Genomic DNA, 22961 nt, shown 5'->3' on the forward strand with positions numbered 1-22961 from the left:
TGCTCCGACATGGTGCTGCAATCTCCCAACAATCCATGGTTTGTGGCTTCCTCTCCTGTGAGATGGAGGCTCAGATTTATTACTGGAGTTGGGAGACCGTTTATCGGACGAGACAACGTGACGAGAAATATCTATTAAAGCCCCAACAATCAATTGTTGGGCTGAATATCTCGGGAAACACGTCTGTTCTTATAGTCATAAATATCTAATTTGTATGTATTTATGTACCGTACCGTTACCTCTGAGCAGGCCAGCACAGATATGTGCAGCAAGCCAAGAGAGGAATACGGCAACATCTGATATTAAGTATATTAGCTCATGTTAACACCTAGTTATATTTTATATTCAGACTAAAGAAGAACTGTGTCTTCGTAACACCTTTCTCCCTTATATACGGTGTAGGACAGATATACATACACTGAAAAGAGCCTTTTATGCGGGTTGGCACGAAAAATCGAAGTCTCTTAACCATGATGACGGGTGTCATGTCCGACTTGATTCAGCAAACCGATATCACTGGACTCTGGCAAACCCTACTTTCCTCTACTCCTTCCAGGTGGTAGTGTCAGCTCTCTGTTCCTTTTACTCCCGTATATCACGGAAGTTATGGAGAAGAGACTCGGGCATAGTGAAATCGAGAGAAGCGTTGTTGTCCGTCGTGTTTCATCGAGTGTACTTGCTTTCGGTTATACAATCCAGGGGCTTTCTCCAGTGATATTATCTCTTTTCATCATCGGAATGATTATTGAGAGCCTAGAACTGGGCTTTGGTCCATCAGTCAGGGCCTTTCCACATTTGTTTGAACACAGAATCCTTCCAGAGCAGATCTTGCGGTTTCCCGGACTCAACAATGTGCCCTCCATCAAGCACTATCACTTTATCGAAGTCCATAATCGTGTTTAACCGGTGGGCAATAGCAATAATGGTGCAAAATTTAAACTCTTCTCGAACAATCTTCTGCATCAACTCGTCCGTAGCTTGGTCGACACTACTTGATATTAGCAAGGCAGCCTTGATACATAGTACGCTCGCCATGACCTTACTTGCTCGTAATTTCATCTAGTAAAACGATCTTTGACTTTTGAAGAGTAGCACCTGCAAGGGAAAATAACTGACGCTGGCCATGGCTCAAGGAGCTGGGTTGGAATTCGGCATCAAGCCCGCCTTGAGCACTTATCACGTCAAAGAGTAGAGCTTTCTTCAGAGCTTCAATAATTTCATAATCGGAATGTTGGCTACACGGATCCAGGTTAAAGCGAACAGTACCAGGGATAAATACAGGCTCCTGTGGTATCATATTAAACCGGCTCCGAATCACGTTGCGAGGGAGGTTGGCCAGATCGAGGCCATCCACTGTAATAGAACCACCTTGAATTGCAACCAGACGTAATAGGAGCAAAAGAAGAGATGATTTACCACTGAAGTTAACATTGTTAGCAGAGATTTATAACTAGTTCAATCGTTGGGAGTGTAATACCTCCCACTTCTACCGCATATACCAACTTTTTGCCCTGCCTCTATCGTTATGTTCAAACCGCGGAGTACTGGGAATTCAGGCCGAGACCTATAAGGCGCAGACGTCAATAAAAAAGAATCTGGGAACTTCGGCGGTTTGGGAAGAACTTACTTGTAATAAGCAGTAACGTTATAGATATCAATTTTTCCACGATGCGGCCAGTCTAATGGAGGTTGGATTACTTCTCCATGCTTGTGCTCTGAAGGGGTATATTTAGTAAGATGCTTGATTCTGCTAACAGACCCGATGCTGGTCTCTAGAGCGGTCCATGCTATAATAATCGAAGTAAGTATCAAGTTCAATGATAGAACTTGGGTTAGGGCAACACCAGTGAGCCCACCGCTCGCCTTGAGGGTCACTGCTAAGGCCACAATTATGACTGCAAGAAAGGCAATGGTTACATCCAGAACGAACGTAAGCCAGCGCTGGATCATGTAGAGTAAGTATAGTGGTTTCTGCGACTCATCAAGAAGCCTGTAACTTGTCTCTAATGCCTGAGCTGTCCAGCCAAAAGCTCTGAGTGTAGATAGTCCATTCAAGCTCTCTAGGAAGTTCGAGTATAAAGGGCTTTTCGCCTCGAGTTCTAGCTGTCTTAGCTGGCGAGAGGTCCGTAGGTAGAAATTTTGCATTGTGTATAATATCGGAACAATGACTATAAAGGCAAATCCCACCCATGGTGATGCGATGATAATCAAGATTATTTGACCAAGAGCCAGGAATACAGTTAACAGCCAGTTTAACAATGCCATAGGTAGCTCGTTATCGACGAGTTGAATATCCTGAGAAAAGCGGTTGATGGTGACACCGATATCCGTTGAACCAAAGAATGACAATGGGGCATTTATAACGACGTCGAGGATATCTTTGTGTAAGCTTGAGCCTGCTCTGCTGACGAAACGGATGAGGGTATGATATGCCACTCCAAGCAGTAGGAAAAGCGCCGAAGTCTGAAGAACTGTGTAGACAGCCCAATATCCCAGATCATCCAGTCTTGCAGGCCGAGAAGGGGTGGAAGTGTCCACCCAAATCCTCAGCCAGTAGGTGGGGAAGTTGTATAGAGTAGCATAGGAGATTACCAGTATCAGTAGAAGACATGATGTCCAGATACCGGCAGCTTTAAAGTAATAACTGTAGATTCTGAAATCCCCTGACGGTCGGATTGGCAGGTTCTCATCGGATTTTTCATTATTGACAGAAGCACCTACACTCTTTGCAGCCGCTTGATCAGCATGAGCAACGGTTTCTTTCTCAAAGTTCTCTGCAATGGCAAGGCTACCAATATAGCCACTTTGGGAACGTAGCGATTGGAAGCTCCCTTGCTGAATCACGTGGCCAGATTTATCGAGAGCAATAATGTGGTCTGCAAAGGGGAGGTACTCCGTGGCATGGGTTGCAATAATCACCGTAATGCCGTGTTGCTGTGCAAGCCCCTTTGGGCCTATAACCTCCCGGAAGATGTGGCTTGCCCCAGTGTAATCAAGTCCGCTGAGCACATCATCAAAGAGCAGTATTGGTTTCAGGGCATAGAGGGCCCTGGCAATTGCAATCTTTTGCTTCTGTCCACCACTCAAGTTGATTCCATCGCTTCCGACTTTCGTTTCATTTCCATGGGGCAGAGAGTCAATATCAGTAGCCAGTGCACAGGCTTTAACAACCGTGTTATACCAACTAGGCTGGAATAACGAGAATCCAATTATATTCTGCTGAACTGTCTCATTAGTTAGATGTGGCGTTTGACGGCAGAAGCCAATATCCTTCGCATTGGCAAATATCTCAACCTTGCCTCTTGATACCGGTATCTCTCCAAGCAAAGCATAGCAGAGAGTGGATTTCCCACTTGCAACTGGCCCCACAATAAAAGTACTTTGGCCCCGGGGGATAGTGATATTGATGTCGTGGAGAACATCTCTATCATATTCCCATCCAAAAACCCCATTTGTCACTTCGATGATAGTCTGCTCAGGGAGATATTTCTTTTCAAAAGTTGTCTTCCGCGGTTCGTCCAGCAGGGCAGGAAAATGCCTTATATCCACCCGGGATTCCGTTGATAAAAACTTGTCAATACGGGAGGATGATCCAAATGAAGCAAGCAGTGGAGGCAGGTCAAGGAGTGTTTGGCTGAGCGACTGAGCCAAGATCAACAACAAGGACAGAGACGTGAATGCTCTTGAGGAATCAAATGGCTGCCCATTTCCCTTCGCCCTCAAAATGAATAGCAAGAATGTAAGTGGTGGTGAAATGAACTGCGGAATATAGCCCAATCCTGTGGTCCATACTAGAAGCATTCTGAACCGATTGGCCAGCCTGATCTCTTGTAACCGGATATTTTGAATAATTGACGATAGTATCTCGGTTCGCCCTCTCATTTTTAGTGGTTTGATCGAAGATAGCATGCTTGAGATGGTTCCAATTCGGAGTTGGGAACAGCTTGTCCAGGCTGTCTGATAAGTATCGGATGAACGACTTGCCCATATTGACAACACAGAGGATAATATTGCGATAACAAGCGGGACCATAAAAGCTATACCAAGCTGCCTCTTTAAAAGGAATGCTAAAAAGCCAGCCTGAATAGCATTTGCCCAAAACTCGTGAAAGCTCCGTAGCCCGAAGATTATCCTTTCGACATCAGTGCTCATTAATGTCACAGCTGCTTTTGGATCCTCCACAGAATGCGTATTCAACTGCAATGTCTTCACACCAATAGCCGATACCAGACACCCGCGGATCATAGTGAGAACTCGATAGTGGTAATACCAGTAAAATCCAGTGGATATAGCGATCCCAAAGTATACAAGAGCATATGCCCCTATTAAGCCATAACCAATGTCCTTTTCCTTTGGTTCCGAGGATTCAGTCAGGTAGTCTAGAAGCCGGTTTAATAAAATGGGCTGGCAGACTGTTAATCCTATCAAAATTGACCTTGGAAGAACAACCATGATAATGGGCCATTTTAGAGAGATAGAAAGTGCTCTGATGGCTGCATACCCACGCTGATTCTTCTTTAGCTTTTTCCAGGCATCTAGGAACGGGGTTCCAAGAGAATCGGCATCCATCCCTTGGGCCAAGCTGTAAAGATCTGTAGAAACTAGCGTAGATCTAGCCCCGTTCAGTAGTAAGCGGTTAAGCCAGAAAAATATGCCACGGTTAAGTATGCTACTGGTATCTTCCGGTCCATACGTTTCACAAATGGGTCGCTGTATATATTTTGCTTTCTCCCATGATTCCAAGATCAGAATAAACATTTTCAAGACTGTTGATGCAATGGATAACGCAGAAATGACTGAATGTGGCTCTATTAAGAAGACCGTACGTGCTCGTGTTGCGTCAAACATCATAGAAAAAAAGAGGTATATGATGAGAGTGGAAGACGGTCTAATGTTTCGTCCATGCTCAAAATATGAGAGTAGCAACAAGATTGCGAAAGTAGCAAGTGACAGTGCCGCTGCTGTAATGGATGACCAAGTCCTCAGCGTGTCATGGATGCTCCATATTGCCACTAATGCTATTTGCAGCATTCCGTAAAGCAAATAAGCTAAGAAAACGCATCGTTAGTTAACTAAATCCATTATGTGGTATTGTGATTCAATAATTGCGTAAATGGGATAAAATTGAGAATGGATCGAGTAAACGGACCGGCAATCTTCAAAAGCTGAAATCTGCGAGCCAACACAAGTTGAAATTGGCTCCGCAGATAGGCAAGTCGCCCTAGTCCAGTGATCAAAACCAGTAATGATGGAATTATTGACAAGATAGCGTCTTCAAATAACAAGGTAAAGTCCCAACCACGGTGGCAGCCATTTGCAATTGGGCCAAAAGAATTATCTTTACACATATCATGCATGACAGACAATTTCCCTGGGCCCTAGGTTTAAAGCTAGAATATCTTTGGTGTTCCATTTAAGCGTAAGGAGATTCCTATAGAATGGAAATGACCCAAAGTTTGTGTAGGTAGAGACATTAAATAAGGCCAACAGGAATAACCGTCGATGGGGTTTCCCCGCAAATTAATATGCAGTTAGTGCTGACATAGTAACGGGCGACAGGGTATCAGATCCGCTAAACAGTCTATGCCGGAACCGGTAAATGGATGGCAAAGTGACACGCAGCTTCACTTCAGCATCATGCATGTAGCATTGGTCGCCTGGCAAGCGCGAATATGACGCAGAGTAAACGGAGCAGTTCCAAGGCAGAATGCCTGTTCCCGCGGTCACCCGTTGCTTTAGCGTATTTGAACATACTCCGGTCTTCTCTCACGGGATACGTAAATAATACTTCCAACAAACTGATGGCAACTAGGAATCGTTATGCTTCGGGGATAAAGCCCACATGTACCTGCTACCCCTGGCAAGAGGGGATCCTCGTATCTTACAAGAGTGCATTTAAGGCTTCGAATGGGCTCTCGAGTCTAGCTGTTTCCTCCGTTATTTAGGAATAAACAAATGAAGTGAATGATAGATGACTGATTGGCCTACATACCAATTAAGAACACAATTAAGAACAATGCGGGTATAATCATCCAGTCTGCTGACACGCGCTATCCTCGAATGAGCATCACACTGTGACTCCGGTAACTAATTTAACAACTCCATGTCTGATGCATTAGTGTCAACTGTGCGCAAGAATCTCCAACATTCTTCCGAGTTGGAAGCTGCCTGCTTAGTAAGCTAAGGAGTTGCGGCTTGGCGGTAGCTACTTAATCTGGTATAGCGCATGCATAACTAAGCCTCGCGGCTAACTATAACTAGTTAAAGCTCCAAGAAAGCTTATTAGGACATTTGAGAGGCCAGCGACATACAGAGTACTCCATACATATGAACAGATTTCGTTCTGCCATTGAAGATATGGCCATGACAAGAGCTCTTTTGCCAATATAAGGACTTTGTCAGACATCTATCGATTGAAGATCCGAAGGTGGATAAGGCGTATTGGAAGTCGGCGCGTGCAGGTGCCTAGGACAAGAATTTTCCGCGGCTTCCAACCATTTTCTATATGCCACTTGTCCAAAGATAGACCGCGACTGCTTGAAAACGCTAGATAGCCAAGCATTGGGTGCTTATTTCAGAGCCATGTCCGATGAATAAATGGGAGAGAGAACGTCTAGCATGCCGCGTAAGTTATCTCTCATTATCTTAGATGTTTAACTAATGTATTTCTATAGCTTGCAACGGGCCTTCTATACCATACGATGACTACGTTGATATTGTCTATGAGCAGAGAAAGCTTCTCCTAATAGATTTCAGCTCCGATACTACTGAATCCCGCCCTCCTCGCTCACCGTAGTGATCCTTCCGTTAAGTATACCCTACCTCTGGCTGCTCTTTCCGTCTTACCATGCCTACACCACCATCTGCTATACCTGCCTGCCTCTTTGCTATAAGAGTTCTGGGTATCAGCTTTCTCAACCACAATAAGTGCTCTTTCCAATTTATCTCCACCATCCCAGTCGCATGCTCGGTTTGTCTCCTGTTACCCAATGCTTCTGCACTCCTAGTCCGTTTATGCTAACACATGTATTCCTTGCACCAAGTATGATGGAGCAACTAGACTCTACTTACAGAAATTCGTGGGAACATTCCATCTATACATCCTTCTTTATGATGGAATTTCTACTTGAAGCACTGCATAGAAGTTAGGTAGGCTTTTTAGTCAATCCATATATTGACTACACGCAGGCGAAGGTAGAACTAGAAAAACAACCACCTTCGGGTTTTACTCCATTGTGGAAACATGGAGATGGACTTTGTACCTCGTTTGCTATTTTGTTGCAGACAACATTGATACCAATTTTTCCTTTCAGGACCTGCTTGGTCAACGAGTGGATGCTCTAGGCCTCTCGACCGTCGCCGACAAGATGAAAACGATCGCCGACCTCAAGTTTCCAACCACTCTTAAGCAGTTGGAAGGCTATTTGGGAACAACAGGTGCTCTGAGACAGTACATTCACCGTTATGCAGCGTTGTCATTAGGCTGCATTGGGCCTAGACAGCCTAATTATTGACTCAATGGCTCGTAATCTTTCGTCTGGAACCGAGGGCCAAGTGATGTCTGGATATAAAGGAAAGTGGAAGTTTCTGAAATCTCCAACCCTCACCCTGAGTTTCAAACTAACGCCGCCGGGGCTATCCAGACAATGGGCAAATGCATCGACACTGCTCACCTCTTCTACGACAGACTAAACCAGCACGTCACAGAGCGTATGGCCTTGCCCGCAATCGTCAACTAATGTAACGCCGCGGTTCTCGAACACTACAAAGCCTAGGTCCGTCTGCAGTTAACAAATGCTCTCCTGTCTCGAGCGACGGCACACGCCTAGGAGACGTGGCTTAAGCTGGCAACCGCTACGTCAGCTTTGGACCAATTTGGCAAGTAGCAGGTAGACACTGGGGTCAACACGCAGCCGGCAGGGGGGTAGAGGCAACCTAGCAGCTGGCCCCTACGAACGTGGACAGGCATGACACCCAGGTTGGCCACTGGGAGGTATTACCTTTCTAGAGAGTATTCAAATTTGGCTTGACCCTTACCGCGGAACTTGACGGGAGTGATACTGCGCTACAAATCAACTACAGGAGGTCTGAAATGGATGATTTAGTAGCCCGAGAACTTTCTATTATGGTATGGGCCTGGAATAGTCGTTTGTCATATTAAGAAAACAGCAGGTTATTAGCTGGTTATTTAATTGATTAGTGATAACTAATTAATTCATGGCTACTTTGCACAGATTAACTTAGTTAACTAACTAGCTATAGGTAGAAGCTATCTCTAACAGCCTACCAAAACCACTTACACCCAACATGTATGTAACGAATCAACACGCATCCTTGTCAGCTCATGCCCGAAGATCCATGAATCCCATAATTTCTTTTTCCCTAGCCCCAATTCCGCCTTGATCTGCGAACTCGCTTCTCATCCATTATGGAGACGTTGGGTGTTGGGTTATGTCGCATATGCCCCTATCCCCCGCCTTCAGACACCCACCCTTCAACCATGGTTCTCTCTGTATTGACAAAACTTCTCTTGTTGCTACCATCAGTGCATCTAGCGACCTCGTTGCCATTGGAAAGAAGATGCAGCGCAGAAACACTCCAATTCCCAGATGCCGAAACAATATCCTACGTACCAGCGGGGACAAACCTGAGCCTTCCATTCAATGACCCTTCATGCAACAGGCCGAACCAGGTAGTTCCTGTAGATATATGCCGAGTGACTCTGTACACCCCCACATCTTGTAGGTCTGGTGTTCATTATGAAGTTTGGCTGCCTTTGGAATGGAAGGGGAGAAGATTTCTAGGTACGGGGAATGGTGGAATTGACGGATGTAAGTTTACTTCAATCTGGGGATATTTCATCCAGGGCGAGTATATGTCAAGGGTTCTTTACGGCCATTCTAACGACATATCTAGGCATCAAATATGAGGACCTTGCGTATGGGGTGAAGAACGGGTTTGCTGTAGTCGGTTCGAATAATGGACACAATGGTACGACTGCCGTGACGATGTATCATAACTATGATGTTCAAATCGACTTCTCATGGAGAGCGTACGTGGCCATTTTCCTGTATCTTTTATCCTACCTTTCTAACACTATAACTTGAAGCCTACATACGAGCGTAGCCATTGGAAAAGAGGTTGTGGCGCAATACTACAATAGACCACACAGAAAGTCATACTATATAGGTTGTTCTCTCGGTGGAAGGCAGGGGTTTCAGTCAGCAGTGAAGTTCCCTGAAGACTTCGATGGTATTGTTGCCGGAGCTCCAGGTTTAGACTTCAACAATCTGGTTTCGTGGAGAGCTAGCTTCTTCCCGTTGACCGGCAGTGTAGAGTCACCGGATTTCATCACCGCAAGAGCTTGGAAAACATTTATCCACAGGGAGGTACTGCGACAATGTGATGGTATTGACGGGGTGATGGACGGGATCATTGAAGACCCATCACTCTGCCACTTTGATGCTGATGCACTCCTATGCAAACCAGGAGAAGAAACAGATTGCTTGAGCCAAGTCCAAGTTGATATTGTGCGGAAGATATTTTCTCCACTCATGGGCGAGGATGGTGAATTGATATATCCAGCAATGCAGCCGGGCAGCGAAGAGCTAGCCACCACAAAGCTGTACGCCGGGAAACCATTCAGCTATTCCGATGAATGGTTCAAATATGTCATTTACAATCCGTCATGGAACGCATCGACGTTCACCGTACATGATGCCGCGGTTGCAGAAGCCCGGAACCCGGGAGGTATTAAAACATGGCCGAACTTCGGTGACCTAGCCGAGTACAGAGCCCAGAACGGCAAGATTATCGTGTACCATGGCAGACAGGATAACCAGATAACCAGCTTCAACACCGAACGATACTATAATTATCTGTTGCAGTCTGACGGTGCCGGCAGTGCTGGGCAACTCGATCGTTTTCTCCGCTTCTTTCGCATATCGGGCATGTTTCATTGCAGTGGAGGACCGGGTGCATGGGTTCTAGGTCAGGGGGGCGGAGCTGCTTCAGAAGGCATCGAATTCAAAGGGGAGACCAATGTCCTTGCTGCTCTTGTTGATTGGGTTGAGAAGGATGTTGCACCGGATACTATTGAGGGTGTCAAATTTGTGGACGACGAGATCACATCTGGCGTTTCACTACGCCGAAAGCACTGCAGGTTGGTTTTCTCTCATCTTCTTCCATTAAGGGTATATACTGATAGGTGGTGATGATAGGTATCCACGCCGAAATGTGTATATGGGGGGAGACAGTTCGGATCCTAACCGCTGGGTATGTCGGTAACTTGCTATGAAAGCATACAGGTGACAGCCCCTCCGGTCTAGCCGTGATATTATCCTTGTCTAAGTCTCATAAGGCTTTTCTATTCCCTCGGTATTTCGTGTAGTAGCACGGAGTTGTTGTATAGGCTCAAGGTTATGGGCATTCCATGGGTCGAGCCAGGCTGTGAATTATGCAACGAGAGAATACGGACCGTTTAAGCAACGTTACCATCTGATAAGGCATAATCCTCGGTATTATAACCACTAGACTCCTCCTTTTGTGCACCCATCGGGTTGTATAAACTTCCTCGTCGACGTCAAACTGCAGTTGATATGCTTAGTCAGCAAAGCTAAGCCTCACCTCAGCCTCAAAACTCAAAACGACACGAAGGATGTTTTTTCTGGCGTTGTTTAGATCTTGTTGACAGTGTCAGGAGTGTCAGAGAGAGAGAGAGACAAGAAACACAGCGGCAGGATGGCAAGGATGGCGACATATGATGAGCACGGCCAGGACCCGGGCCGCAGACACGTTTTCTGTACGGGGGAGCAGGGTTGCCGTGCATGAGCTAATCACAGCCGATAATAACTACACTGCATGGTCAGGGAGAGGGTGGACGACCAGCATAGCCCTTCACCCACTGCGGCAACGATGTCTGCCTCTGAATTCGAAGAGAGATGCTGTTTGACAGAGTGGATAATGGAGCAGGATCTGCCTTATTCGGGCAATTCCCGGTGAATGGCGATAGTCACTCCGGTTCTTTCACCCAGAGGACTATTTAACCGCCGAGCAGCCGCTCCTTTGCTGACTGCTTAACCATCCATTTGACCACCCCAATAACTTTGAAGTCTGTCAAAGACGTCTAGAGGATCTCCATCCGTTATCAGAAACCACGATATTACCATAAAAGATGCCGCTGTTCGGATCATCGTCGAGTTCAAAGTCACCTCTAAAATTCCTGAGCCGGAATAAACAGAATTCGCCTGCTCAGAAGTCAACATATAGCAGTAACAAATCTACAGGAAGCAGTCATCTAGATGCTCCGCCAGCGTACACACCCGTCTCAACCACCTCGACGACGGCTCCAAGCTTCCCAGCTGCATCAAGCGAGGGTGGCTCTCTGGCCGCGAGTCCAGACCGGCCAGACTCGTTTCTCGCCCAATTCGATACCGTGTTCCTCATTGACGACAGCGGTAGCATGCGAGGGGCCAGTTGGAAAGCTACCGAGAACGCGTTGGCCAAGGTCGCCCCCATCTGCACCGCTCAGGACAAGGATGGGGTAGAGATATACTTCCTCAACCACCGCTCAGACTCCTCAAATGGAGCATACTCCAACATCCGGGACACAGGACATGTGCGCGAAGTGTTTACGGCCGTGAGCCCTTGCGGCGGGACTCCAACGGGGACCAGGCTAAATCATATCCTGAAACCGTACTTGAAGGGGTTTGAAGAAGCTTCGAAGAGCATGAGCCCCGATGAACGAGACAATGCGGTGCGGCCACTTAACATCATCGTTATCACAGACGGGGTGCCAACAGACGATGTTGAGAGTGTTATCATCCAGGCAGCGAAGAAATTGGATAAACTCAACGCCGTGCCATGGCAGATAGGCATCCAGTTCTTCCAGGTTGGAAATGACCCCGAGGCTGCGGCGGATCTCAAAGAGTTGGACGACGCCCTAGCTGGCCACAACAACATCCGTGACATGGTCGACACTGTGCCCTGGGATGGCACACAGGCTGGCGGCGGGCTCGATGCGGACGGGGTCTTGAAGGTGGTCCTCGGTGCCGTGCACAAGAAATATGATCGAAAGAACGCTACTGGCGGACGGCAGTAGTCTTTTCTCCTTTTCCTCCTGTCTCTCCTTTCTCCTCAGCACCTTGAGCGACCATTCTTCTCCCCCCCTTCTCCCTCTCTCCCCTTTCTTTGGCTATTTTCTTCCGCTCCGCTGAGTGCGTTACACTGCCACGTTAGCCGTGGTATTTCTCCTCTTGCACGGGAACTGTCCGAACCGGCCTATCTTCCTGTACAACTAAATTAACATACTTGAGCCTAACAAGTAGAGAAATTAAACACCATATCCGAAACACTCTGGTCTCTTAATTTTCGAGCTGCAGGGCGACATTATCAGGATCTCTTAAGGGCAAGGGATGGCCCCATCCAACACTTCGCGCCGGCGGTTAACTAGATAGCTGGCATCTTTCATCACAAACACAAGAGATTACCAGCGAGACATCTGGCGTAACCTAGCATCTGGCCCCAAGCCAGCCATAAACAGGTTCGACTGTTGCACGAGGAACGGTCCAACGGCCGCATGTCAAGATGGCAGACATCAGACATGCCAGCCAGCAGCAGAGTGATGGCCATCCCAGCAACCAACTAGTGACGTCTCAACTGTTGACTAACAACAACATCTGCAAAGGACCAACAACGACGCCGGCGCTTAACAGTTTCAAAACGACAGAAGATGAGACAGTCAACATGCATGAAGACGAACCGTCTCTTGCCCTGCAGCGAGCGCCAGAAGGGCCCCGGAGGCGTCCCTGACATCCAATCAAGCCGCGGCCGCCATCAACGCCTCCTTGTACGACAGCGAGCTGAGCGGAAGAACGAACGAAGGCGTGAAGAACGGCTGTCCTACCCCCGTATCGACGATCGCTCACTACTGGCTGACCCAGATCCGCAGGCCATCATCATCGTCAGTGGCTACCTTGCAAAGTCAAGAACTGCTAGTCCAGTGAAAATCCTCGTCTTCTCGCCTATGGCTGGCCGGCTGAGCAAGCCGAGCTGCGTACTCTTATTGGGACAGAAAAAACTCCGTAGCGACAGTCAGCGAATATCCACAGCCAATTTCGCGGCAGACAGACTGGGGATCCCGATGAAGCTTGCTCAGTGGCTCGGTCTCTCGCTCATCCTGGCAAGGGGGATTTTCCTGGCAAGCCGTCCCTGTCTGTTCCTTGCAATTCCTTGCTATCCCTTGCTGGGCCCCCATGCTCAGCATCCAAAAATAAGAAAGGCGGAGCCAGCGCCAGTGCCAGAGAGCCCTGACAGCGTTCGCAAGTCGCGGCATCTTCCAGAGCTTCTTCTTCTTCTTCTTCTTGTCCATCTTGAAACGAGAGTGCTGCCAAAGGGGACTGGTTTCAGGTCCTTTGAGGTCAAATAAATATAGCATCATCTTGCATTGAAAAAACAAAAAGCTGATGCGGCAGGGCAAAGAAACATTCTACATAAGGGCATCGATATTGCATACGATGAAGAGCTCGCAGACAATAGAGCAGTGAAGCTCTTGTCTCGAAGCTGCTGTGTTTTTCTTTAGTTACGCCCATCAGTCCATTCATTGCATCTATTTCTCCCTGGCTGGTTCCAGTTCATACATTTCTTCCTGTTCCTTTTGTTCTTTCCATATCTTCATTTCCTCATATACGTTCCACCAGTTGTCAATCGCATCAAGATGGCTACTTCGGCTACCACGACGTTAATGACATTTCTTGTGTAAGTGACAGTCCTTCATATTTGCTATAATGGATAGACACTGACGGATACTTGCAGACGGACTCCTCCTTCAACCCGGTCCGTCCGCCTGTTTGGCTCATGGGACAACTTTGCAAAGGGCTACCCCATGGAAAAGGACTCGCGTACCGGCAGAGGCCATTGGAGAGGATGCCACACCTTCACCAACATTATCTGCGATGGCCACGGGAATCCGATCTATCCGGGTCGAGATGGTGGCCTGAAGATGGGCGGGACTTACTGGTACTACGTATGTATCCCATTGCACTGATAAATCAAAGTATATATATATTGACTGAATTTAATAGTATGTCCTTGACGGTGACTTGGATTTTTATAATGAGTCTGAAGCCTGGACAACATCGTGTCCTTTGCTACCTGGACAGCCGCTCAACGTGCTTAACGTCCCTATATACCTACCTCCATCAGTCATTTCACATGGCCGGAACGGGAGTGCAAGCTCCCAGCTGTCGGTTCCGCAGACCATGAATCCTGATGACAAGTATGTCAACCCAAGGCCACCACCGCGCCCTCAACTGCCCCGGCTGGTCACTTCTCCTGCTGCCCTGGCACCGCAGGAAGTTCGTGGGTCTCTCGCGTCTCCTGGGCCTCAAACGCATGGCAGGAGCTTCTCTCAGCCCCGAGCCGCTAGTCGCAAGTTCAAGGTTGGCGGGAAACTATCCCTAGACCTGAAACTCCCTATGAGCAGCCTTGCTCCTAAGTCATCTGGACTTCGTACTGCATTCTTCAACCGTGTGTCTCCTCGCTCAGCCACCTACGAGACCTCGGAGAAGAACACGAAAGTGCCAGAGATATCCTTGACTAGAGACACTCCCGTGCTTGAGCAGAGTCATCAAACCCCAACCAAGAATTATCATCTTCGTTCAGAATACCCAGGCACTTCTTCATCCCTAGCTTCTCCGTGTGGTTCGCCTGCAGACCTCGTCATTGACGACAGGTTTCCCGAGCAGGAGAATACGAACTACCACCCGAATATAAAGACTAATTGCCATACCTTGGATCCATTATACCAAACAGGGCAATCCCAAGCCCGCTCCAGGTCCCGAAGTCCTGCTCAAACACCGCTGAGGAATTCTGTCAATTACGATGTCAGCCCCAGCCAGAACACCACGGCTACTAACACTGCCACCACACATCCTTCAACAGTGGAAGTACCATGCAAGCTCGATGTCCATGAGCCTCTCTCTCCCATTGACCTCTACTCCAAACGTCTTCCCACACTTCCCAACAGTCCCTCTTCCGTCTTGGATGAAACATTCAACTCCACATGGACATCCACACCTTCATACCAACCCCTCGACCTTAACCACTTACAAAGCCACTTCTCCAAGTCCACCGTCGACTCCTCCTCTCCGAGTTTGACTCCCTCCCCTCATGAATCCCCTCTACTCCCATGTGGAAGCCGTTTCTCCGACTGCAGCACCGACACCGAAATAATTTCCCCATGCTCCATGACATCATCGTCCACCTTGAACAACGACGGCAACTCTCCTGCAAACTACAGTTTCTCGGCAAGTACCTCGCTAGAAAGTAACTTGTCTGATATCTGTCAAGACTCTACGCACAACAACTATCTGGACGCTTTCGGCCTGTCTAACCTGCATATCGGTCAAGACGAGACCAAGGATGCAGAGCCTGCCTTCTCATGGATGACATCTGATCCCTTCAGCGACGAGAAGATCAGTCTTTGTGGGAAAACCGATGCATCCTCAGCTACCATCAGCGCCAAAACACAGGGCTACAGCTCCAACAGTGACCAGGCCGAAGCTACCATCAACAGCATGATGCAGGAGCTGATTGACGATATGGGGTACCTCGGCGATATGATTGATGCGTATCCCGAGCAGATCTAAAATCTTTTGCTCTTCTTAGCGTGCCTTTTATCTTTGTTTCTATGCATATCTGCCTCGCTTTCGGTTTTTTATCGAGCAGAATCGGTGTTTTTGAGTGTTGCTAAAATTTGACCTGTATTGTAACTAGCCAGGGTCCGGTCTAAAAGCAGAGCATTCAGTAGATACATTAAGCGAATTACAAAAATATTCATTCTAGAGAACGTTTGCAGAATAGTAACTGTCTACTTGTTTTACTAAATGTCAACCTCGTTGTAGTTGGATGTTCGAGCAGCAAGTTGTAACTACATCATTTTCGTGGTGAGCGAACCTCAGATAAAAAAAACACCAAACCAGCACCATCAATAACAACCGCCAACCCCATGCATAAAAGAGCAAGATACACTCACTAATTCAGTTGAGCGCAGACCAAAGCGCAAATATACCCCCAGAATCATCGGACACGCGAAATTAGCAGTCCATCGTGAGAGTGTGTAGCGCCGCCCGCGATGGCTTCACCAGCGAGCCCATCAGCCATCGCGGCCGAAGAAGAAGAAGAGCCTGTAACGCTCAACTCGGTGGCTGAAAAGGACTTGACTGCAAGATGCAAGCCGCGGACCATCGCATACTGTCCTAACATGGACCTGGTTGCAGTCGTTACAGAGGACGAGCAGGTGAATGTGTACAGGCTGAACGGCCAGCGGGTGTTTGGCGGGGCCTATGGGCTGGGAGAGGAAGACGGGGAGAAGGGCGTCGTGAGAGCCGTAGTGCTAAGGTGGAAGGAGAATGGTATTTATACTCCTATCCTACTGGTTTTACCTGCCTGTTTTTGAGTGCTTTAGTGGCTAACTGACTTGCTGCAGGACGGGTGTTGGCCGTTGCTTGCTCGGATAACAGGATACGCCTGTTGAGCTCCTACAGTGGGAAGATGGTGCATATCCTGACGGCAGAGCCTGCACAGGCGCCGTTCTCATCGCCGCAACGGCCAAGCGGGAGTATTTCATGCATTGGATGGGGTGTCAGCTTTGCAGAAACGGATAGCCTGTTGAAGAACCTGAAGGATCCAGAGGGCAAGCTGAGTCTAGATGACCTGTTGATGTCTGACACGAAGCTGTCTACTCATCTGGGGTTTCTCAAGGCGGATTTACCGCGTGAACTAGCCCTGCTGGACATTGAGGGTTCGCTGCCGAAGCTGAGTACGCTGCCGTCTACGGGTGATGAGTACGTTGGCCGTCTTCCCCTAGTTGATAGCATCCATGCTAATGGTATATCTAGTGACGATGTGTTTAGTAGCAGGGTGTCTCTTGACTCTATATTCCATTCTCCGGTGAAGAACCCTGGAGACTCAGTGGATGTGCTGCTTGCCGGGCTTGATGACGGCTCAATCCACATGAGGATCTTCGAGAGCTTTGAGATCGGTTCTATCGACGTGTCTAGCTCCCTGGATGGGTCAGATAGTGATACTGGCGAAGGAGGAGGATATAAGACTCTGCTCCATGCATCCCATCCGATGAGCACGACGCATGCACTTCTCTTCCAGAGCGAGGCCGGAATGAAACTGTTAAATTTAGACCTACGGTTCATCACCAAGGCAGGCAGGTATCTGCCCCTGCTTGCGTCGAAGGTCACACAATTGCAGAATCTACTCCGGTATATCAAGCAAGTGCAAGCACAGATGCACCTAGAGTGGAAAAATGCACGAGAACTGCCTATCCGATACCTGAGAAATATCAATGAAGAGTTAAAGGAGCAGTGCCACTGCGATTTTGTCACGGCTACCTATCACTTAATAGTTACAGGTGATTGCTATGCCCCCTTGAAGGAATTTCTCGCTACCACCATCAGCGACAGAGTATGTTGGCCAACTGTTTCTTCCCTTTTAATAACTTTTGATGCTAAACAATGTAGGGACAAAAAAGATGGGAGAAGACTGTGGCTGGTGGCTATGAAGCCCTCCGCCGACTTGCCTATGAATGTCTGATGCCAGCTCTGGAACGCTGCGGCGTGCTACTAAGCCGACTGATAGGCCTATCAAAGTACCACCGCATCAGCCCGATCCTAGGCCTGGAGACGACCTATCTCAAGGCATGCGTTGCAACTCTGGACTGCCTTACCTTGCTAGCTCACAAGGTCGTGCTTCACAGCAGCACAGAGCTCAAGGAGTTCCATGCCTTTTCCCACTGGATGCAGCATGAGATCAAGCTCCAGTCAACGGATCCAACATCATCGACGATAGATGAGCTAGTAGAGGCGGCAGACGAGATTGACTATGGCACAACGCTGGGATATGTCAAGGGGGCACTCACCAACAGTGCCTTGCAAGGGTTTTTGCAGGTACCACCACCACCAGGGGCACCAGGGGCACCAGGGGCAGATCCAGAAGACAGGAAACGATGGGATGTCGATATTCAGGACGACGGCACATTTTACGAAGAATACAAGAAAGTAGTATCGCAGCATGAGTCGCAGAGATCAGCCGAAGGACTATCGATACCGATGCTGGGTGACCTGACTGCCAGGCTTTCGGCAGAGTGTGATCAGGTGTTCAAGCAGATAGCAGAGACACAGCGAAGAGGAACGCTATTCCGGTCTGCTCTCAAGCTGAACGAGGACTGTGACGCTACCTTCCTCGACATGGCCATGAATTTTGAGGTGAGTGTGCGTCGTCTTGTCTTCCGGGTGAAGCTGGCTGACGGCGTTTCTCAGGAGTACGAAGGTGAAAGCCTGCCCTCAATATATGCTGCATCCCGATCTCGCACCACCGCACACAAATGTATGTCAGGCCTGTAGATGTTTACCATTAACCTCCCTCCGTATATCAGCCAGTAGATGCTAACTGGCTGACTGGCAGTCTACATCTACCGGCACATCCTCAGCGTTGTCAACGGGGTGAGCTCGACCAAGGCCAGCCTCCAGGCCACCGTCGAGCTCGGCTCGGGCAGCATCCAGGACCTCAAGTTCGTTGAAGACGGCACTCTGATGCTCCTCTGGAAGTCCAAAGGCATGTTTCTTCTTGTTGTCTTTCTTCTCTTTACATGCTCTGGTCTAACAACCCCCTAGTATCACACCTGGTCAGCATTCCCTACCTCCACAGCAAGCACGACAAGGTTGAGATCGACTTCACCGCCGCCGAGCCAGCTGGGAGCCTCCATCTGGCCCTGGACCGCCTGGTTTGCCACAGCTTCGCACCGTCATCCAGCAGCGACCGAGAGCCCGTCCACCTCGAGGTCAACGGGCGGCACGGACGGCGAGTTGTCTGCGTCCTCTACGCCGACGGACGGCGCTACTCTGTCCTGGACCTCGACAGCGCCCTGGACTAGTTACATAGGCCTGGCTCGCCTGCTGCCTGTCCGTAACTAACTAACTACATACATAGTTCATAGCTGCTGGTATTAAGAATAATAACTACAACGGCCTCCCTGCGTCTGCCGCAGCTCAAAAACAGAGACACGGAGAAGCATCCAGATAAAACACCGCCTCTCCTGCGCTTCCAGCTGCAACTAGTTCACCAGCAAATAGCCAGCAGTTATAGTTATTAAATAATGTCTAGACAGGCCCTTTAGTGGTCTCGTAGGTAGTTGGTTGTTCTGTCTGTCTTGAAGCCCACTTCTTCGCTCGCACCTAAAATAATAATTTTTTTTTTATTTATTGTTGTCAACAACAAAAACATCCTCAACTTCTTCACTTCTTCACATTCTCCTTCTTCCCTTCGCTTCCTCAGTCAATATTCAGCTTCTTCTTCTTCTTCTCCCCCGTCCTCGCTCGCTGCTCCGACCGGACGCCCAATTACCTACTGCTCGCCGGCTTCGTCTATCGGTCGGTCTTCTTATCCTCGCCCTTTTGTCCGTCTCCAGCGAGATAGATAGCCAAACGCGCAGGGGAGGGGGGCAAAAACTCCTCCTTTTTACGAGCTCTCGATCCCGCTGCGTCTGCTGCACCTTTTTCTTCGGTCTCTGTTTATTATTCTCGCTCTCTCTAGGATCTCGACGTCTGCCGTCTAGTGCCCGCTGCGAAAGGTCCAGCCGTGCTCTTCCATCATGGACGTCAATCAGGTGTTGGCCAGCACCCTCTCTGCCGGTACGTAGGAAAGACGGAGGAATACTTCACAAAAAAAATAAGAGAGACTCAAGCAGGCGAAGAGATAGAGGAGAAGAGAGAGAAAAAGACGTGAGATCTCTGTGCTAACATGCTGCTCGTGCTCTACAGATGCCGCTACTCGCCAGAATGCGGAACAGCAGCTACTTCACGCCGCAGAGGTCGACTTTGTGCGTATCCCACACTATTACTACTACTACCACCACCACCGCCCCTTATAGGGCTCTCTACTCTACGCTGTGCTGGGCTGCAAGACTGACAGAGACTGACAGGCGGGATACTTGACGACCCTGGCCGGTGAGCTAGCGAACGAAAATGCTGCCTCGTCGATCCGAACGGCCGCTGGTCTGGCGCTGAAGAACGCCTTTTCCTTCCGAGATATCGCCCGCCTGCGAGAGGTCCAGGGCCGGTGGGTGCACGGCGTCGACCAGCAGGTCAAGAAGAATGTCAAGGAGCTCGCTCTCAAGACACTGGGCGCATCCGACACCCGCGCGGGCCAGTCGGCCGGCCAGTTCATAGCCTCCATCGCGGCCATAGAGCTGCCCCGCAATGAGTGGCAGGATCTCATGAACCTGCTCGTCCAGAACATCAGCACCGGCTCAGACCACCTCAAACAGGCCTCGCTGACTACGATCGGTTTCATCTGCGAGTCCGAGGAGCCCGACCTTCGCGAGAGCCTGAGCGCCCATTCCAACGCTATTCTCACGGCCGTCGTGCAGGGAGCGCGGCGGGAAGAACAGAACCCAGATGTGCGCAATGCTGCCATCTCCGCGCTCAGCGATGCCATCGAGTTCGTGCGCTCCAACTTCGAGAACGAGGGCGAGCGGAACTACATTATGCAGGTTGTCTGCGAGGCCACACAGGCTGAGGACACGCGGATACAGGCTGGCGCCTTTGGTTGCCTGAACAGAATCATGGGCATTTACTACGATAAGATGCGTTTCTACATGGAAAAGGCGCTGTTTGGATTAACGATTATGGGTATGAAGAGCGAGGAGGAAGACGTGGCCAAGCTTGCTATCGAGTTCTGGTGCACCGTCTGTGAAGAAGAGCTTTCCATCGATGATGATAACAACCAGGTACCGTTGCCCTCTTTTCTCGTGCCCATATTCTACTGCAACTAGAGAGCTAACACGTAACGTCTCTCTCAATGTCTAGGCACAAGCTGAAGGGTCGACAGAGATCCGACCGTTCTTTAGCTTTGCCCGCATCGCCTGCAGAGAGGTCGTCCCCGTCCTCCTGCAGCTAATGACCACTCAGGACGAAGATGCCAGTGACGATGATTACGACGTTTCCCGCGCTGCCTACCAGGCCCTGCAGCTCTATGCCCAGACCGTACAGGCTGAGCTTGTCGGCCCCGTCCTCGAGTTCGTCGAGCAGAACCTGCGTAGCGAAGACTGGCACCACCGTGACGCTGCCGTCTCGGCTTTTGGCGCCATCATGGACGGTCCAGAGCACGAAACTCTCGTGCCCCTTGTCCGCCAGGCCCTGCCCGTCATGATCACAATGATGGAAGACAAGGTCGTGCATGTCAGAGACTCTACTGCCTATGCCTTGGGCCGTATCTGCGACTACTGCTCTGGCGCCATCGAGGTCAACGTGCACCTCCACCCGCTGATTTCGTGCCTTTTCAACGGCCTCGCGAGCAGTCCCAAGATCGCCGGGTCTTGCTGCTGGGCCCTCATGAACCTTGCAGATCGGTTCGCCGGCGACGCTGGGGCTCAAACCAACCCTCTCAGCAAGCACTTCCAAGACAGCGTCACCTCGCTCTTGTCTGTCACTGAAAGGTATTTCAAAAATCCTCTTAAAGCAAACATATAATAATCATGATGTCTTTCGTACTAATAATGTCTGTAGAACTGATGCTGATAACCAACTACGAACTGCTGCATACGAGGTCTTGAACTCCTTTGTGACCAACGCCGCTAATGACTCTCTGCCAATCATCGCCAACCTGTCAGATGTTATCCTGCAGAGACTAGAGCAGACCGTGCCAATGCAGCAGCAGGTCGTCAGCGTAGAGGACCGTATCACTCTAGAAGAGCTCCAGACCAGCTTGACCAGCGTTCTCCTAGTACGTACCTATCCAGTACTCATCGTAACTCTTTTTAACTAACCGCTATGACAGGCTATTGTCCAACGATTGGAGGCTGAAATCAAGCCACAAGCCGACCGCATCATGACTGTGCTTCTTCAGGTGTTGACTACAATCCCACCAAAGTCCAGTGTGCCCGACACCGTGTTTGCAACCGTTGGCTCACTCGCCAGCTCACTAGAGGCGGACTTCCTTAAATACATGGAGCCATTCAGTCCGTTCCTGTACAACGCCCTTGCCAACCAGGAAGAACCCGGTCTCTGTGCCATGGCTATCGGCCTGGTCAGCGACATCACTCGCTCTTTGGGAGAAAAAGTGCAGCCGTTCTGCGACGCATTCATGAACCACCTGCTCAACAATCTCCGCAGCAACAACCTGTCCAACCAGCTCAAGCCCGCCATCCTGGAAACATTCGGCGACATTGCCCAGGCCATTGGCTCACACTTTGAAACCTACCTGTCCGTAGTTGCACAGGTCCTTCAACAGGCCTCTGCCGTCACTGCCAGCAATGACGTCTCCTACGACATGATCGACTACATCGTTTCCCTCCGCGAGGGTATCATGGACGCCTGGGGTGGTATCTTGCTCGCATACAAGGGTGCTCCCAACGTAAACATCCTCCAGCCATACGTCGAGTCGATCTTCCAGCTCTTGCACCTGGTGGCACAGGAACCATCTCGTAGTGAGGGCCTCCTACGCGCCAGCATGGGAGTGATCGGTGACCTGGCCGAAGCCTTCCCCAACGGAGAATATGCATCCTTCTTCCGCAACGACTTCGTCTCTGCCCTCATAAGAGAAGCTCGAACCAGCCGTGAATACGGCCCACAGACCATCGAGACTGCTCGCTGGGCTAGAGGACAAGTCAAGCGCCAGATTGGCCTTGCTACTGCTGCTTCAATGTCTTAAGGGGCTTCTTTTTTTTTGCACTTTATGCATGTCTACATGAGAAAAACTGAACTTGCCGCTATTTTGATGCTTTCGTTGTTAAAAAAACGTTGCAAGGCAGTACAGACACTCACAGAGACGGCTATCCAGGAAACCTGCACCAAACAGCGTATCCTACGGCATGCCGCCCAATTCTGCCTCGCTCCTACAGTTGATGTTGCTTCCCCCCAACCACTATCATCGAATCGAATCGCATCACATTC

The 22961-nt window shown here is 49.3% G+C and overlaps 7 protein-coding genes across 7 annotated transcripts; 6 read left to right on the plus strand and 1 right to left on the minus strand.

Annotated features, from left to right (window-relative positions):
• Window positions 1-774: 774 nt before the first annotated feature.
• Window positions 775-4569, minus strand: TRV_01489 (ABC multidrug transporter, putative; the record flags this gene model as incomplete). Its single annotated transcript, XM_003024306.1, has 4 exons — window positions 775-988; window positions 1044-1353; window positions 1500-1564; window positions 1628-4569. The coding sequence occupies 4 exons, from the start codon at window positions 4567-4569 to the stop codon at window positions 775-777; spliced, it is 3531 nt and encodes a 1176-aa protein (XP_003024352.1).
• Window positions 4570-8813: 4244 nt separating this feature from the next.
• TRV_01490 (feruloyl esterase, putative) lies at window positions 8814-10214 on the plus strand (the record flags this gene model as incomplete). The annotated part of the gene is made up of 2 exons (XM_003024307.1): window positions 8814-8991; window positions 9190-10214. 2 exons carry the CDS (start codon window positions 8814-8816, stop codon window positions 10212-10214), a joined length of 1203 nt encoding a protein of 400 aa, XP_003024353.1.
• Window positions 10215-11173: 959 nt separating this feature from the next.
• TRV_01491 (uncharacterized protein) lies at window positions 11174-12100 on the plus strand (the record flags this gene model as incomplete). Its single annotated transcript, XM_003024308.1, has 1 exon — window positions 11174-12100. The coding sequence occupies one exon, from the start codon at window positions 11174-11176 to the stop codon at window positions 12098-12100; it is 927 nt and encodes a 308-aa protein (XP_003024354.1).
• A 630-nt stretch (window positions 12101-12730) lies between these two features.
• On the plus strand, window positions 12731-13426 carry TRV_01492 (uncharacterized protein; the record flags this gene model as incomplete). The annotated part of the gene is made up of 1 exon (XM_003024309.1): window positions 12731-13426. The coding sequence occupies one exon, from the start codon at window positions 12731-12733 to the stop codon at window positions 13424-13426; it is 696 nt and encodes a 231-aa protein (XP_003024355.1).
• A 288-nt stretch (window positions 13427-13714) lies between these two features.
• On the plus strand, window positions 13715-15647 carry TRV_01493 (uncharacterized protein; the record flags this gene model as incomplete). The annotated part of the gene is made up of 3 exons (XM_003024310.1): window positions 13715-13755; window positions 13813-14023; window positions 14082-15647. The coding sequence occupies 3 exons, from the start codon at window positions 13715-13717 to the stop codon at window positions 15645-15647; spliced, it is 1818 nt and encodes a 605-aa protein (XP_003024356.1).
• A 485-nt stretch (window positions 15648-16132) lies between these two features.
• Window positions 16133-18683, plus strand: TRV_01494 (uncharacterized protein; the record flags this gene model as incomplete). Its single annotated transcript, XM_003024311.1, has 4 exons — window positions 16133-16412; window positions 16487-17475; window positions 17532-18396; window positions 18475-18683. 4 exons carry the CDS (start codon window positions 16133-16135, stop codon window positions 18681-18683), a joined length of 2343 nt encoding a protein of 780 aa, XP_003024357.1.
• A 977-nt stretch (window positions 18684-19660) lies between these two features.
• Window positions 19661-22719, plus strand: TRV_01495 (uncharacterized protein; the record flags this gene model as incomplete). The annotated part of the gene is made up of 6 exons (XM_003024312.1): window positions 19661-19700; window positions 19830-19888; window positions 19991-20797; window positions 20877-21505; window positions 21576-21792; window positions 21847-22719. The coding sequence occupies 6 exons, from the start codon at window positions 19661-19663 to the stop codon at window positions 22717-22719; spliced, it is 2625 nt and encodes an 874-aa protein (XP_003024358.1).
• Between the last annotated feature and the right edge of the window lie 242 nt (window positions 22720-22961).

Source organism: Trichophyton verrucosum (assembly GCF_000151505.1).
Source record: "Trichophyton verrucosum HKI 0517 chromosome Unknown contig00118_1.f1.exp, whole genome shotgun sequence".
NCBI classification, from domain to species: domain Eukaryota; kingdom Fungi; phylum Ascomycota; class Eurotiomycetes; order Onygenales; family Arthrodermataceae; genus Trichophyton; species Trichophyton verrucosum.